The following is an 18605-nucleotide window of genomic DNA, read 5'->3' on the forward strand; positions in this document are numbered from 1 at the left end:
CGCATGAAGTAGAGCTGGAATCAACTGAACCCACAAGATCAAAGCCTTACAGGGTGTCTCCATGACAGAGAACAATTATGGAGGCAGAGATACAGCGCATGCTAGAGTTGGGAGTTATCAAGCCTGCTGAGAGTGACTACATGTCACCGCTAATACTGGTAGAAACCCCTAACAAGGACCCTCGTCCGTGTGTTGACTACAGGAAGGTAAATGCCATCACTAGGGATCAGCTGTACCCGATACCCAACATTGTGGAACGAATTGAAAGAGTTAGCGGTGCTAAATACATTTCAACTATAGATCTCGTGCGAGGGTACTGGCAAGTTCCCCTTTCAGAAAGTGCCAGGAGCTATGCCGCATTTATCTCACCTGTAGGCACTTTTCGCCCTCTCGCCCTCAGCTTCGGGCTGAAGAACGCGCCGTTTAGCTTCTCTAAATTAATGGATATTGTCCTAAAAGACTTGCAGGTGTTCGCCTTGCCCTATCTTGATGATGTAGCATTTTTTTTCGGACAGCTGGGAGTAGAACGTATCGCACCTCAAACAGGTGCTCTTACGGTTGAGGGAAGCCGGCTTAACAATGAAAGCGGAAAAGTGTAGGTTTGGTTGTTCGCAGGTTACTTATCTGGTCCATGTTGTCGGCCAAGGCACGAGACGGACGGCCGAGCTGAAAATAGCTACGACTGGACAATTTTCTCAGCCGCGCACAAAAACAGACATTCGTTCATTTTTGGGACTTGTGGGGTACTATCAACGGTACATTCCGAATTACTCGCAAGTGGGAAGTCCATTAACGGACGCCCCCCGAAAGGGAGCACCAAGTAACGTGCACTGGGATAAGGACAAAGAGAACGCTTTCCAAAAGCGTTCTCTATTGGTTTCTCGTCCTGTGCTTCGCGCGCCAGACTACGCAAAGGAATTCATAGTTCAGTGTGACGCAAGGCACAGGGCTATTGGCGTGGTACTCAGGTCGTCGACAACATCGGGGAACATCCTATCCTCTGTGCCAGCCGTAAACTTACTGTAAGAGAGGAAGCCTACAGCGTTTCGGAGGAGGAATGTGCTTGTTTAGTTTGGGCAGCCCAGAAGTTGTCGTGCTACTTGTACGGAGCGAGGTTGATCTTCGAGACCGACCTCTGTCCTCTGACGTGGCTCAATCGAATGTCACACAAAAATGGCCCCTTGCTCCGATGGAGCCTCACTCTCCAAGAGTACAACTTCTCCGTTAGATATAAGAAGGGAAAGTTGCATATCAAGGCGGATGGTTTGAGCAGGCTAATTTGAATTCTGCGTTTAGGGATCCCGCCTAAATTTTGGGGTTGTTATTGTTAATATTGTTAAGCCAAGAAGACCCCCCTCATTCAGCAGGACTCCCTCCATGATTGCCCAATTTGTCAGCACGAAATTCTTTCCAAATGGTAATAGCGTAAATGCAGCATATTTTTTGTGCACTTATGTTTTCTTTGAAGCCTAGCAAGTCTAAAGTGAGGTCGAATATACGTCCTCTTTTGCGCAGAGCCGTGTTGTGGGGTTCGCTTTGCAGTTGCCTGTCTTTGTTGGATGTTTTGGGGCGGTGTTAACAATCATTTCACAGCTGGTGAATATGTACCGTTCTATGCAGGTGACCACATGTTTTGGCAGTGCCCCGCGGTCTTCACAGTCTGTGACAAGGAACAAGAATGGTGGCGACGAATGCTGCACAGCATTTTTGCTGCACCAATTACGGGCAACCAATTACGGGCAGTCCAGAAGGCCCGCAATGTGGCTGAAGGGCTTGGCCTTACAGTCCCAACGTGGGAGCGGCCCATGTCAACCTAGGGTTGACCTTCAGGACCAAATAAAGTTCTCCATACCATACCATACCATACCATACCATACCATACCATACCATACCATACCATACCATGCAGATAGGGTAGTGCCTTATCTGCATAGAACGGCACATATTCACCGCCAGAAAAAATCGCGAAAATATGTCGGTTAGCGGACCCGTACCGTAAGCCAGCTGTCGGAAGCTCTACGAATCATCGTAAAGCACCAGTGGGTTGCGTAGAAGCTGTTTACGAGCTTCCGCTGTCCTGTGGGACGATATACATCGGACAGACAGGAAGGCGTCTTAATGACAGGTTACGAGAACACAGTCTAATAGGTAGTTAATAGCGGTTAAACAGATGGTTCTTTCTTGAAAATAAAGTTGTTGAAGTTAGCGCATTGTGGCGTCGTCTCCCTTCTGTCCTTGGTCGCTGGCGCTAAATACGCTTTCTCTCCGTCCTTTGTGTATTTTAGTCTTGACACTGCTACGCCTACTGGCCTCCGTTTCTATGTACGCTATCGAAACGTAAACACTGTGGATAAAAGTCAACGCGAAGTCGTAGAAATACATAGCTAGCTGTAGCGGTAACGACACACCAGCAAACGAAAGTGCCCTTTCTTGAACGGCGATGGTTCCTAGACCACTCTAAAGTATTGCAGATGTCTGCTTGGCGAAGATAGACTCACTGAGAACAAGCAAAGAAACTGCTTTGTATCTGAAGACGGGAATAACCTTATTTGCCACCTCGAATGTATATCAAATTATTATGCCTGACCTGTACAATACCCAGATGACTCAATTCGAAACAAAGATGAACAGTTAGTAAAGGGAAAATCAGACATCCACCCATTCATAGCAATTGCTACAAAGGAAACCCATACGGGTTCCTCGAAAGAAAAGCCTCAGAGTTGAAGAAAAATTCGTCCTGGTCCGGACCAGGACGAATTTTTCTGATTTTCCCTTTACTAATTACTTCTCTCCACCTTTAGGGGTTCCGCAGAACTACTATGTCAAAGATGAACAGTATACAGAAACTCCTACTATAAATAGAGATGAGGTGGGAAGGGCCTTGCAAGGCGTGAAACGGGGGAAAGCGGCAGGAGAGGATCGAATAACAGTCGATTTAATCAAAGATGGAAGAGACATAATGTCAGGAAGAAGAGGTAGTTTAATGAATGGAAAATGTAGAGAGGTCGGCCGGATAATGGAGCATCTGGCCTGCTACTCTACGTAAGGGAAGGGGAAGAGGGGAAGAAAAAGGGTCACAATGGGGGATGATAATGGGAGGAACGAGGTGAATGACACATTACACAACTGGTATCACAGGCGTGAGTCCAGGCCCGTGTCACCTAGGAAACGTGAAAGTGCACGCATTGTCTCTGTCGTCTGCCAACTCTGTGGCCACGCGCCTAGCAAGAGGTCCTCTGACAGTGGTCCATTGTGTAATTGTCTCAATGTACCTGCCAATGTCAGTCTTTTTCGCGCATACTCAGGGCACACCACGAGCACATGTTCTATAGTCTCTACAGCGCCACACACTGAACAGTCCGGGGAGTCTGTCCGTCCAATAATGTGCAAATATTTGCGCGTGAAGGCGACGCCTAATCGCAGTCTGTGTATCAAGCATGTATGAGGGCGTGGAATTCAACGCAGAATTGGAAATTTCATATCGGGATCCAGGCTTTTAAGGCGGACGTGACGAGCGTCTGGCTGGGCCCAGTATCTCCTCGTCGCACTCCTCATTAATTCCGACAGGAGGCATGTGATGTCCGGTCTGGAGAATGGCACTACAGTTCGCAGGCCATTGCTGAGGGCGCGCCTTGCTGCAGCATCGGCCATCTCATTACCGTTGAGCCCACAGTGTCCCGGGATCCATTGGAACACTATGCGGTGGTGTTTTTCTTGAGCGTATGAAAGCAGCTCGGTGATCTGCAGGGCCAGAACCTGATATGCGGTGTGGCGCAGGAAGCATCCCAAAATGTCAGGAAAACTGGCGGCTCTCTATACGAAGTGTCTATCGACTGCAAGGGTCCCAGAAAACTGGAAGAATGCAAACACTATACTAATCCACAAAAAGGGTGACGTTAAAGAATAAAAAATTATAGGCCCATTAGCCTGCTCCCAGTATTATATAACATATTCACCAAAATAATCTCCAATAGAATAAGGGCAACTTTGGACTTTAGTCAACCAAGGGAGCAGGCTGGCGTCAAGAAAGGATACTCTACGATCGATCACATCCATGTCATCAATCAGGTTATCGAGAAATTTGCAGAGTACAATAAGCCTCTGTATATGGCTTTCATAGATTACGAAAAAGCATTTGATTCAGTTGAGATACCAGCAGCCATAAAGGCATTGCGTAATCAAGGAGTACAGACCGCTTCCATAACTACTCTGGAAAATTTCACAGCCACCTTAATTCTACACAAGACAAGTGGGAAGCTACCTATGAAGAAAGCGGTCAGACAAGGAGACAAAATCTCTCCAATGTTGGGTGACAGTATGGGTACCAAGAGAAGAGAAGCGCAGTAGAGGACGGCAGAAGACTAGGTGGTGCGACGGAATTAGGAAATTTGTGAGTGCTAGTTGGAATCGGTTGGCGCAAGACAGGGGTAATGGGAGATCGCAGATCGTCCTGTAGCGGACATAAAGATGATGATGATGATGATGATGATGACGACGACGACAATGACGGAGGCTTTGCCACAAAAGTGAAATTATCAGAAAATAATTATTTCGCTTGTTCTGGGGATATTACGCGAGAACGTGAACGCAACTAGTAAGCTATAATTTAGTAAAATAAAAAAACACGTCGGATCATTTGTATAAAGCTTCGAGTCTACGACGCGTAACGTAATTTTTGTTTACAGATTGATTTTAACTATTATTTCTTTCATTATTTATTGTCATGCCCTCGACATCACCACTGGTCGCCATTGCGGCCCCCTCGCCAAAAACTTTGCGACCCCGGCTCTACACGAGGATACCATGATAAGGCACGTGGTTAATAAGGTTGCAAATACAATGAAATAACACGTTTTCTTTACATATGTTTTAGCAAGCAACCCGCTTTGACCAGTTTAAAATCATTTCACGTAAAAAAAATGAAATAAAAAAGTCAAGTCAGTTCTTGAACTCTGAGCAGCTAGTACTTCGACGTAGCGAACTGCATGCGTGTATTAGCGTGATGTCAAGCATTTCGCAGCGTGGATGCACGTTATACGATCGAGTACATGAATGGGTTCTTAGTGCTGTGATTATGATTTATAGCGAATTACCTGAGTGATAAAATAATAATGCTATACTGAAGTGACGTTAATTTGATCTTTCTAGTTATAGAGACAGTTAATCACTGGGCTTTCTTATTTGGATTCATAGAAATCCCTATCGAGCGGAAGACGCAGGGCGTTATGCACTTAAGCCAACTGAAACAAAACTACAACGCTTTTAGCACTCAGTACAGCTCAGCCTTCACTTTTTCCTTATCAGCACCACGCTATGTCTTCGTTCGAGCAGTTAACCAAGATGGGTCATCGGAAACATCTAACCGGTGTTGCTGATGTTTCGAGTGACGAAGCAGATTGAAACGAAGCATAGATGACTTGTCTTTGAAGTTAAGGAAAGCGTATTCGTCTGGTTTCTGTTGGAGCGCAGTAATGATTTAGCCGATCAATTTGTCAAACACTTGCCTTTGCTTCGTGTTGTCGACAAATTCGACTTCGTCCTGCCATCTGCTAGTCGCCTCGTTAGCTCAGATGGTGGAATGGTTGCCCCGAAAAGGCGGTGGTCCCGGGTTCGAGTCCCGGACCAAGACGATTTTTTCTTCAACTCTGAGGCTTTTCTTTCGAGGAACTCGTATAAGGTTCCGTTGTAGCTTTTGCTACGAACGGGTGGATGTCTGATTTTCCGTTTATTAATTACTTCTCTCCACCTTGTGTGTTTCCGCAGAACCACGTCGTCAATGCTAGCTAAAATGGAGAAATTTAGGAGAATTTATTTAGAAACTTCACAACTCTGAACTTTGCCGTAAAAACATATCACGAAAAGATCTAAAGTTCAGTTTTCGATATAGACTATTAGCTTTTACACTCAGTGCCCGTATTCCATATTTTTATTATTTATTTACGTATGACCTGATACAATGATTCATTCTTATTGTTATTTTTTTCGTATATTTTTAACCAAATGAACAGAGGTAGCCGTGGCCAGCAAACGGCGACAGCAACTCCCCGGTTTATTTTGACCCTGAGTAAAAAAAAATAAAGTTCACATTTAACCCTTTGATTCCCAGAGTGCCCGTCTGTCTACACGGTTAAATGTACCCAGTAGAGGCAGGAAAGAAACCATGGGCATTAATTTAATCCTCTGCTTAGTCGATATGGCGCCGTTTTCTTTCGTTGCGCAGAGTTTTGTTCATGTTTGAAGGAATGTTAAACTTCCTGCGTTCTGTTGGGAAAGGTGAACAAAATGTAATTCCTTCCTGATAATACGTGCAACTCTATAATTCACTAGTGCGTGTAGTTCAAGTGACTGATTCAATTGCGATACATGACTGATGATATGCTAACTCAAAATTTAGGCACTCTGTGATTCAGGGAACACATTAGATCAAATTCTTGAATTGTTCAATATCTATATTGAAGGAACCTTTAACTAATTAAAGTTAAAAATCTTTTGACGCATTTAGTGACAGACTGTCATGATTGACTGATGAGAATTTCTGAGGCGGCTAACATTCATATTAAGGAGCGTAAGAGTGGCACTGTAAATGGGAATAGAAATCATGCTGCAAGGCCAAGCTTCTATCCTAAAGGCGTGCTGAATTGCTCCCCCAGAAACAACCATTTCTTCGTTGTGTATAAAAGGCCGCAGTAATTTATCTTTCTTGTGCGTGATCATTTTTTATGGGGTTCACACGTTTACCAGTTTTTTCTTGCGATTGGCTGAATCGAACTTGCCCCAAATGATGTAACAATGAGGCGTGTATCCGTTAAGCACTTTTTTTTGCGCGCGCGCGTGTTTATGAGTTTCACAGGTATGCGCCGTCTTTTTAATGCATTGAGACACTTTTTATGAAAACAGCAGTGTTGAGGGAGAGTGGCTTCGTGACAGAAAAGCGTTACAACACAGGCGATAATTGCAACGTTGTCGCAATAACCCAAGCGACGCTTGAAAGCACTCGCAATAATTTTATGAATGCCCTTATGCCTAATTATCCCCACGAGGACTACTCTTTTCCACAGAAATTTATGAACGCAGGCCCCGATTGAAGAGTTTGCAAATTCCAAATGGTGGGCCGACACAGGCACGCGAAACCACCGCGTCATCGCTTTCTAATCCCATTGATTATTGCTTCCTATTCATGCTTGTTGAATAGCGCTTTAGTGCGACCATTAGATGTCCCGTAGGAAAGCGCGGACCGTCAGGTGACGCAAGCGTAGGATTACATGGACGAGTCCTTTTTACTGTTGTAAGTGTTATTGTGCATTCTTATTTTTGCATGTAGAAAACAGAACACGCGAATCTCGAGAACGTTGAAACCATGGCAACGAGGCCATTACAAAACTGTACAGTAACAACGAACTAATTTTCATTTTATTTGTATTGACGACTTGATCGCCTCAGAGCCTCTTAGTATGTCGACTGAATTCCTGCGGACCTGACTTTCATAAGTGGACATTTTCATCTCGAACTTTGGTTTGCTACTTCGGATATCTTGATCAGTTATTTTTTTCTTCTGATGTGTGTAAAAAAAAATAACTGATCAAGATATCCGAAGTAGCAAACCAAAGTTCGAGATGAAAATGTCCACTTATGAAAGTCAGGTCCGCAGGAATTCAGTCGACATACTAAGAGGCTCTGAGGCCTTCTGATGTGTGTAGGAGGAAGAAGAAGAAGACCACGGAGTGCAGGCGTGCTTCGTGTCGGCTCCTCTATTTTCCTATGTTTTTGGCGGATTATCGAGCTTCTCGTGGTAAATCTTCTTACCAGCAATCGGCGGACTCATCAGGACTCCCCCGACACCAAGTTTCGCCAGGTGGGCCCATCTTCTGGCCGATAAGCAGCGCCTTTTGTCCCGCCACGCAGGCGGGGCAAGCTAAGCCTATCTCCACGTATAGGCCACTATTGCCCGGCCGCCGCGGCGGCGGGGAGTGCCAAGCCTACCGTGTCGCCGGACCTCATTGGAGCTCCCAGTCTCCGACGGCAAAGTGTCAGGCCTTTCCTGACGTTAAATGGAAGTTGTCCAGGTAGACGGAACAGATATTAGGCCGGAAGATTTCGGCGAGGGAGCGGGGTGGTGCAATGTCAAGAGGAAGAAACAGGCCGACGGTGCGACCGAGTCGGCGCATAACCAGCATGGGCACATGCAGCGACGGACGGTAGCCATGTCGACAGCGGGAGTCACTACAGCGCTGTACAAAAGGAAGTACGCCCGTCAAGTGAAGCAGGTTGCCATGGCAAGCCGAATGCCAGAGTTACCGCCGGACGATTACAAAATCGTCGTACGCCCCCGAGGCGGCTTCAACGTGCGCGATTACGGGACGGATCGCATTTACTGCTGCCTACGTAACGCGGCGGGTGTAAGCAGAGAAGCGGCCGGGGAAGATAGCATCTGCCTCAACGTTAAGCAGAACGTGGTGGTGCTCAGCACGCCGTCTGAAGACCGAGCCAAACGCTACGGAGCCATTAGCAAGCTTTGCATCGGAGACCGAGAGTTCGAGGCGAATAGTTATCAAGCCGCCCTGGAGAACACTTCCAAGGGCCTCATTAGGAACATTTCCAAGAGCGAGAGCCCGGCAGACATCATCGCTAATCTAGTGACGAAGCGCAACCCCGGAGTGCTGCACGCGAAACGCATGAGCAACACGGACAACATAATCGTTTTGTTCGACGGATTCCACGTACCGAGACACGTATATTACGGCCCCATGCTCGTCAGATGCTCCCTCTACAGGAAGCAAATTGACGTGTGCTACGAGTGCGGAAGGCTGGGACACCGCGCCGACGTGTGCCCCAATCCCAACGACAAGATTTGCCGTGGATGCGGACGCAACAATCCGTCGCCTGACCATCAATGCGAGCCGCGGTGTCGACTGTGCGGCAAGGGACACTTCACGGGAGACCGCAGGTGCAAGGCGAGGTACAAGACCCCATACATAGTCAAGCGTCGCCAAATAGAGCGAAAAAGACAAGAAGAGGAAGAAGCAGCTACAGCGTACGGCAGCGGTTACAACAGCAGCAGCGACTGTAATGGCAAAGCCGGCTACTACCGCCATTTTCCAGAGATAGACCGTCATTCAGTCACCGACAACCGAAGAGGACGCTCGACTAGCCGTGGCGGGAAGGGCGGCGCGGGAAAATCCCGATCCCGATCCCACTCTCGCAACCGAACACAGACGCCGAGAAGCACGTCGATGACGCGCGGTGGCGGCGGTCCGGGCACCGCAGCTGCGGGCCACATCCACCAGCAAAGTCAGCAGCAGCAGCCGTGGCAGCAACAAGGTCACAGGAGCACTGGGCAACAGGTGAGCTGGGCGGCTGTCGCCGCTTCTCCCGGCGGCGGAGGCGCTTCGGCGGGCCGCTCTGGCGGGCCTACCGTCGGCGGTGGCGGTGGGAACGAGCTCGAGCGAGTGATAGAGCGAGTCCTAAAACAACGTTTAGAACCATTAGAATCAATAATTGGCGAGCTTAAACGCGAAAATGCGCTCCTTAGAGAGGAGAATATCAAATTGAAAGGCAAGGCTCCACAACCGCAGCAACCATCGCAACGTCAAACGACGATGTCGCCGTCCTCGGCGCCTCGATCACCGACTCCATCACGGCCTGAGCCGGCCGAGATGGACACGGACAACGAGGGCAGCTCGAGGGAGACGGCGGATGAACGCGACGATCGTCCCGTTACCGCGAAAAGGATCGCACTAGATCCCGCAAGACCCGAGAGCAAACAGGGATGCGGCCGTTATGAGAAACTACAGAAACGTGTAGACAACATCGAGAAGAGCCTCGAGGAAAGTTTTACAAAACAGACGGCTCATATGAACGAAATGTTCAGTAACGCGCTAGCTAAGCTCTCTGAACAAATAACACAAATGTTCGCCGCGCACTTGGCGCGCATAGACGACATAGAAGCGAGGCTATCGCCAGCTGCAGGCAGACCAATCAGAACAATGAGCAAGCCGTACGCTAGACAGCAACAACACAATCAGCAGCAGCAAAACACGCTTACAGACGTAGAGATTCAACCGCAGGTGCAACCGCAGCAGCAACCAAGTCGCCTCGATGGTGACGGGTTAAATTAAACGCAGGCATCACCATGGCTACACACGCAACGAAGCACACTAACACTGGGAAACAACAATACACAATCTGGCAGTGGAACTGCCGGGGCTACAGGAGGAAGCGGGGTAATCTCCAGCAATTCATACGCAGCCGTGAGACGAAACCGGACGTGATCCTTTTACAGGAGACAAACCATCCGGTTAAACTTGCCGGCTACAAAGCCATAGACGCGACCGCGACGGAGAACAGGCAAAGAAGGAAACGAGCTACACCCCGCGTGGCGGGTGGCGCTAGGCCGGGGGCGATGGTGCCGCGCCGGCCGTCTCCCCCGCCACGCCCGTTGCCGGTCGCCGCCGTGCTCGTTCGACGTAATATCACTGTGGCGCAGCGAGAGCTTGCCTGCGTAAATATTCCTCACGTGTTAGTAGAATTAATCCCTAAGAGCGGCCGAGGACTCTTCGTCCTTAACGTGTATAGTAAACCCACGCTGCGGCACAGATTCGGGGAACTACTGCGGGGCGCACGCGCGGCTTCCGGCGGCGAGCCTCTACTTGTTGCGGGCGACTTTAACGCACCCCACGGAGCCTGGGGCTACACCCGAGAAACACCCAAGGGCAAACACCTTTGGGAAGACTCGCAAGACCAAAGGCTTGCACTGATCGCGAATCCCGCCGATCCTACACGCAGAGGGAACAGCGTGAGTGCCGATACGTTACCAGACCTTGCGTTCGTTTCAAATGTTACAACAGCGCACTGGCAAAATACGCAGGAAGATTTGGGGAGCGACCACGCGCTGATCGAGATCACGATAGGCACGGGCCCGAGCGGTCGTGCTACTAACCCCGAGGGCAAAGGTCGTAAGCTCAAACTCGTGAAGTGGGACATGTTCCGCAAGAAGCGAGAAGAAGCGGGGCGAGGCGACGAGCCGATTACGGACATAGATGAGTGGACCGAGACTCTCAGAAGGGACGTAGGCGCAGCAACTAGCGATGTTCCGCCCGAAGCGAACCTCGAAATAATTGACAGTAGGCTCCTACACATGTGGGAAGCAAAGCGAGCCCTCCTAAAGAGATGGAAATGCCAAAGACATAATAAGGCGTTGCGCAAACGCATAGCACAATTAGACAGAGGCATCGAAGAACACGCACTTCAGGTATGCAGGGCACAATGGGAAGACACGTGCAACGGCCTCGAGAGGCAGATGACCGGGGCGAGCGCTTGGCGCCTTTTTAGACACCTATTAGATCCGGAGGAGACTCGGTCCGCTCAAGGCCACAAGACTCGTAGACTAGTCAGAGATTATAAAGGTGATAACTTCCTCGACGCAATACGTGACCGTTATTTTAAGAAGGCTGAAAGCATCCAGCACGCCGAGTACGACGGCGTCACAAACGAGAAACTGGACGCGGAATTTAGCGAATCGGAAATTCGGATAGTCCTGTTCGAACTCAACACTCGATCGGCGCCCGGCCCAGACCGGGTTACCAACAAGACTCTCCGCAACCTAGACGACGAGTCAATCTCCCGACTCGCGGCCTACGTCAATGAGTGCTGGCGAGAGGGTTCGATTCCCGAAGCGTGGAAACGGGCCCGCGTTATCATGATTTCTAAACCTGGCAAGCAAGTTACGCTCGATAATCTAAGACCGATTTCCCTTACCTCGTGCGTCGGCAAAGTCATGGAACACGCAGTTCTCACCCGCGTGACAGACTTTCTCGAAGATCATGACGCGTTCCCGCACACCATGCTAGGATTCCGCCGCAACCTCTCCGCACAGGACGTATTGCTTCAGCTTAAACACCAGATCGTAGACGACACTACCAGCTCCACTAAGGCAATTCTAGGCTTAGATATTAAAAAGGCCTTTGACACCGTTAAGCACGAATCGATCTTAAAAACAATTAGAACATTAGGACTAGGCCAAAGAATGTATAATTACGTTAGAGATTTCCTCGCGGGCAGGCGCGCATGCGTCGTCGTCGGCGACGAGGAATCGCCGGAATTTGAGACGGGTCCGTGCGGCACGCCGCAAGGATCCGTCATATCATCATTGCTCTTTAATTTAGTTCTACTTGGTCTACCCGATAAATTAACAGAAATAGAAGGATTACATCACAGTCTCTACGCGGATGACATCACCCTCTGGGTTCCCGGGGGAGGATGTGACGGTCACGTCGAGCGAACGCTACAGGCAGGAGTAGATGCGGTTCAGAATTACTTGCGTGGAACGGGCCTCGAGTGCTCGGCTACCAAGTCCGAACTCTTACTCTACAAACCCACAAGGAGAGGTCGTAAAACCTTGCTCGAAGAGGAACGGGATTATTCCAAAATACGCATCACATTGGCAGATGGTACTCCCGTACCACACGTAGAGAAAATTAGAATCCTAGGGTTACACCTGCATGCAAACGGCCATAACGGAGAGACGGTGCGGATACTTCGTCGTTCGGTAGATGACACGATCCGACTCTTGCATCGCATCACGAATAGACGCAATGGTATGCGTGAAGAGTGCGCGATCCGTCTCGTGCAGGCGTACGCGATAAGCCGCATAACGTATGTTGCCCCCTACCTGAGGTGGATCGGGTCCGAAAAAAACAAACTCGAATGCATGATCCGAAAGGCTTTCAAGAGGGCGGTCGGCGTTCCACTCAACGCGAGCACCGACAAGTTTCTAGAGCTCGGAGTTCACAACTCCCTTAACGAGTTAATCGAGGCGCACGACATTGCACAATACGAACGATTATCGAGGTCAAAGGCAGGTCGATGCATCCTCGAGTCGCTCAGCATCGCGTACCACACCCAGCATGGAGAGAAGACGGCGGTTCCCGCCTCTGTTCGCGACCGCCTGATCATCCCGCCGCTTCCCAAGAACATGCACCCTACGCACCACACCGGGAGACGCAACAAACGAGCAAGCGACCTACAGAAGAAGTTTGGTAACAGCAACGAGGCGGTATACGTAGACGCGGCTCCATATGGAGGAGGGAGAAGCGCACACACGATAGCGGTTGTAGACCGCTCGGGTAAGTGCCTCGCGAGCGCCACGGTGACCACGGGACACACGGAGGCGGCCGAAGAAGCCGTGATAGCCCTATAGCACTCGTCGCGGTGCCGAACGCTGCGATCGTGATCAGCGACTCGCAGGCGGCAATCCGCGGCTTCGCGCGCGGTCGTGTCTCGCGGGAAGCGGCCCGCATACTCCAAATTTCTGACGACGGCGACTCGTCATCGCCCTCGCAACGCCAAAATTCTACGGTCTTCCTCCTCTGGACCCCGGCACATACCGATTTTCCGCTCGCGGGCAACGCGGCGGCCCACGCCACGGCTCGAGGTCTCACACGCCGAGCCGTCGCTGATTATGTGGCCGCCTCCGCCCCCGAGAGCGGGGCATCGGATCTGCCGGATCGGGACACTACAACAGAAACACAACAAGAAGCACACTGGGCGTGGGGCGATCGCCTAACCACGTTCAGAGACCTCACCCAACACTACAGACTCGAAAGACGCACATTCCCGCCACCGCACGACAAATTGAACAGGAACGAGGCCGTAACGTTACGCTTGCTCCAAACACACACCTACCCTAGCCCCGCTATCTTACACCACTGCTATCCGCGTTTATATTCAACAGACGCGTGTAAAACATGCGGACAGAGAGAAACGCTGCGACACATGCTCTGGGAGTGTGCCAGCAACAACGGCAATGAGACCAGCTCCGTTAGCGACGCGTCCATAATCGCGGCCGTTGCCAGGGTGGGAGAAGGCTCGAGCTCGCTTCTTCCCGACGCCGCCCCGGATGCGGGAGCCGCCGGGGACCTTCTCCGTAGGCGTCGCCGCCGCTGCGAGGCGGCCATCAGAAGTTCAGAGCTGGCAGACCAGCTCTGGGCCGTCCGGCAAGCCGAAGATGCCGCTCGAGTCCAAGGACTTCGAGCCGTCACCTCAGGCCACCACAGCAAGCACTGCCGGACTATTCTTTATTAAAGTTTCTTCTTCTTCTTCTGATGTGTGTACGCATCAGTAATATTTGGTGATCTTTCTCTGCTATGTGGAGTGGGTGATTTCGTTATCAAAGTGACTGCAGGGTTGAAGGACTCACGCGGGATAAAAAATAGAACAATTATCTTGCTATTGCTTCGTGAGACGTGAATGTTTGTAACAAATTTGCATTGAAAAGCTGATTGTGTACGGTTATTTACGCTGTTGTGAACGATTATAAGTACATTTCCGCGTGGTTTCGAGTTCTACAAGGTGTGAGAAAAATATTTTGGGTCATATGGTTTAAGTGTACAATATTTGTCACCTAGTAGCTTTAGACCATTTCGATTTTATCTTTCAGTATTTCTCGTAGAATTGCAGTGAATGTAATCAACAAATCAATCATTTTCACGCTTTTGTGGCGCGACATGCTTTGGTAGTTTCCGAATGCTTTTGCCGTCGTATTGTCGTACGTTCTTCGAAGTTCCTCAGTGTTTGGCCCATTTCTAAAGCGACAGCTTGCGTCAAAGAAACTTGTTTCTACTGGTGCCATTCAGTCACGATACAATGCGGTTCTCTACATTAATGATCTGTTTCCTAGGGGCAGTGTTCCGGGAAGCGGTCACAGTCTCTAGTTTTCACAGGCGTGGAATCGCTCAGAACAGTTCTGCCACTTTAGAATACTGGATGGGGTTTCATGATGAAGTGACGTTTCTAGCCTGCAAAAAGCATCGCAAGAACTTGTAGCACCCTCTCTTACACACTGTTCCGAAAGCGAGGACGCTCTGGTCTCATCCCGATGAGCATTTTTATAGGTGGGCTAAACAGAACCTATTTAAAGGTGTCTCGATGGTTGTATTGCTACTGAGTGGTCTGGGCGAAGAGCATGGGTGTTCTCAGCTCACAGAAAAGGCTCTACTCGGGACACACCTGGCTGACTGGGTCATTTTGGGGGTTGGCGATTCGATGCGGCAGGCCATAAATACGGTCCCCCCGTACGTATTGTCTACGTCTTGCAGAAGTTTGGCGGGGCTGTCATTGAACGGAGAAGTATGTGTGCCTTTGGAAGGAGCGACTATCTTGTCCAGAAAACCCGAGTTCCCCCAAAGTGACGAACAGAAACGGTTGTCAGCGGCACTCAGTGGACAGCACATAGTTATCGCTTGTACGCCACTAAGAGTAGTGAGACATTCCGGAAGCCACACTTCTTACACGCCCTTTACTCGCGCAATACTGCGAGCACTTCGTAGCTACAACGCAACGCTCACTTTAAAGCACTGTAAACATTTGGGCGTAGCAGCCTCCGCAGTAATTTACGGAGACGCGGACATTCTCATGGCGTTCTCGTAGCAAGACGAGGAACTTATGCAAATCTTCGCATACGCTAGTCCTATCAGGTACACGCACGAAACGTTCTATTCTATGAGAAAGTTACGTAGCGCACAAGTGTCCTTTTTCGCGGTTTTGCGGGATTCGAAACAAGGGTTTTGTATTCTTCTGGCCGTCATGATCGTCATGTGGCTGGCAATAAGTGTGCGTGACTACTATTATGTCGGCGCGTCTCGCCTGAACCCAGTCCTGGACTCTGGAATGTTTCTGATCGCTTCCTTTCTCGCTAACTCTGCGACAGTGCCCATGGGAGATGCCAGAAATCGCGGGCACAGCTCCAGGCTTTCACGCGTGATCACCTTGACTGCTTGGATGCTGGCCATACTTCCGTTGTCGGTCTACTTTCGCGGCGAGCTTACTTCGCGTCTGACGGTTATCGTCCCGCCTGACCAGGTGTACACACTGGAAAAGCTAAAGCAGGTGTTGGACAAAGGAGACCTTCAGCCCTGCGTCGTAAGAGACGGCTGCATGAGCACCAACATCGCTGGCGTCGTTTCGTACACGAACGAGGCCTTACTCTCCAAGCTGCAGAAGGCATTTCGCCTTCATCGAAAAGGGACTGCCAACATGCTCAACTCTAAGGAGGGTTGCTTCGATTGTGCCAGTAAGCTGGGTTTTGCATGCTTCACGTGTCAGCTGGTGGGTTGCGGTGCCGAGCTAACAAAACTCATTTTTGCCGAGTCTCTAGAGCCGCTTAAGCTGGCTCTTTGCACAATGCCTGCAATGAAGGGCTACCGTCTCGCTCGAGCCTATGACCACCTGCTGCAGAGGTTGTTCGTTCGAGACAGCACTGAGTCCATTCAACGACAAAGACGAGCACTGCGACGCTGATGAGCTCCGGTGAGACTTCCTTCGCGCCGAAGGTGGTGAAGAAATTACCCAAGTATTTGAATTGTCGGCATTTTTTGCGACTTTTGCGTGCCTGATGTGCGTATCGCTTGTTGTGTTTTTTATTGAGCTTACATTTGGTTGCCACTGCATGTGTTAATGTATTTATTATCGAGCATGCTTATACCGGAGGCAATGATGTGTTCGGTGGATTCAGAATGTTTTCTTTTGTGCACTAAAACTATGCGCACTTGACTGCGAATGCAGGTGGTATCTCTGTTGCACGTTTCCTGTGTCCTTTATCTATATGTCTTACTGCAATGCTGCATTATTATGACGAACCAACCAGCCCACCAGCTCATTGTCTGTTAGTTCGGACGGCTTCCTGAGGAGTCGTCACGAAATTTACAATACTCGTGATGCAAAAGACTGCAGTGTATAGCGTGCTGCGAGACACAATCGGCGGAGACTTGGCTACAAAACCACAATTTAGTAATGAAACAGTGCAGAAACTTTGTGTTGGAACCCTAATACAGCCAGTTTAACATAAGTGCACCGTCCAGTAGGCAACGAAAAAAATGAGTATGATTTATTCTACTGCCGCGTGCAAATATCTGTGGGTGGCATAGACTCTTTCGCGAGTAGTGTAGAGAAAGTTAAGAAAACACGCTTTCCCGTCAAAGTGTATTAATGCATCTGCTGAAGACAACGCCTTCTTTTGGTTCGTTTTGCTCACTTCCCCAAGTGGTAGGCAGCGATTATACTTGTTATTGAGATTATGAAGCCAAAGCAGCATGTTATGTTCCACTTTGGTGGAACATATAACATGGTGTCAAACACATAAGAAGGTGCCATGGTGTCGAGTAATTTTAACAAATATGGCCGGGCACGTGCTGGTGGGCGAGTTGGTTATACATGATTTCTGCGTGATGCGTAACTCCATAATACCTGCGAGATGCAGATGACGGCACTGTTTTTTTTTCATGTTGTTTTCACTCTTGAAAGCAGCTGGCCAAGAGTGAAGTTCCTGTGTCAAGAAATAAAACGCTCAGTTGTTAGTGCGCCTACGTGCTTTTCCCGTGTCGTCTTCCTTCGTCCGTTGTTTTATTTGACGCTTTCGTTGTAATCAAATATGGCCGAGAAATGAGACATCAGCCCCATGTCTCTGCTTCGTGGAAACTATCACTTATTGTAGTGACCGACACGTCGCACAGATGGAATTTGCACTGGGGGCTCCGTAGAAAGGCAATACACAGGGATCATATTGACTGGCGCCTTTCAGACCAGAAGTACCTTGACCTCGTCTCAAAACTGCGGTAGTACTACCGGAATAGCCAGCATCGCTATTCGCTCCCATATGGCTCACTCAATTACCTAATAGCCCTCAGTCCCCAAGCAGCTGCTGAGCACCTGACCTACAACGCAGCAGAGCGTGCTAAGAATCTCTGGGTCCGGACAGGCCACCAATGGAAACTGACTCTTGCAACGTTTAACACCCGAACCCTCTCGAGTGAGGCTAGCTGAGGAATTATCAGACATTGTTTGGGATATCACCAGCCTTAGTAAGATTAGAACTGGTGAGGCTTATACATTGCTGAATAACGGACATGTCCTCTGCTATAGAGGTCTCCTAGATAAGATGTAATACCGGGTAGGATTCCTAATCCATAAGGACATAGCAGGCAACATCAACAAATTCTACAGCATTAATGAGAGGGTAGCTGTAATCGTAATCAAACTTAATAAGAGGCATAGATCAACGGTAGTACAAGCCTTCGCTCCAACATCCAGTCACAACGATGACGAAGTCGATCAGTTTTATGAAGATGTTGAATTAGCGATGGCAAAAGTGGAAACTCGGTATACGGTAGTAATGGTCGACTTAAATGCAAAAGCGGCGAAAAAGCAGGCTGGTGAACAGGCAATTGGCAACTACTGCGTCGTTTCTAGGAACGCTAGAGGAGAGATGCTAGTAGAATTCGCAGAAAGAAATGAGCCTCGAATAATGAACACCTTTTTCAGGAAGCGTAGCAACAGAAAGTGGACCTCGGAAAGCCTTAATGGTGAACAAGAAATGAAACTGATTTCATACTTTCTGCTAATCCCAGCATAGTGCAGGATAGGTAGGATAGCGATAGGTAGGGTAAAGTGCAGTGATCATAGGTTAGTGAGGGCTAGGATTCATCTCAATTTGAAGAGAGAAAGAGCAAAATTCGTCAAGAAGCAAGTCAAGCTAGAGGCAGTAAGGGCAAAAGCAGACAAATTCAGGCTGGTACTTGCAAATAAATATGCAGCCTTAGAACAGAGAGATGATG

At 49.1% G+C, this 18605-nt stretch overlaps 1 protein-coding gene across 1 annotated transcript; it reads left to right on the forward strand.

The window, feature by feature from the left end:
* Positions 1–7727: 7727 nt before the first annotated feature.
* LOC139048654 (uncharacterized) lies at positions 7728–16931 on the forward strand. The gene is made up of 2 exons (XM_070523136.1): positions 7728–9341; positions 15704–16931. The coding sequence occupies exons 1-2, from the start codon at positions 8049–8051 to the stop codon at positions 15755–15757; spliced, it is 1347 nt and encodes a 448-aa protein (XP_070379237.1). The 5' UTR covers positions 7728–8048; the 3' UTR covers positions 15758–16931.
* Positions 16932–18605: the final 1674 nt, after the last annotated feature.

The sequence above is a fragment of the Dermacentor albipictus genome, chromosome 8 (genome assembly GCF_038994185.2).
Source record: "Dermacentor albipictus isolate Rhodes 1998 colony chromosome 8, USDA_Dalb.pri_finalv2, whole genome shotgun sequence".
NCBI lineage: Eukaryota > Metazoa > Arthropoda > Arachnida > Ixodida > Ixodidae > Dermacentor > Dermacentor albipictus.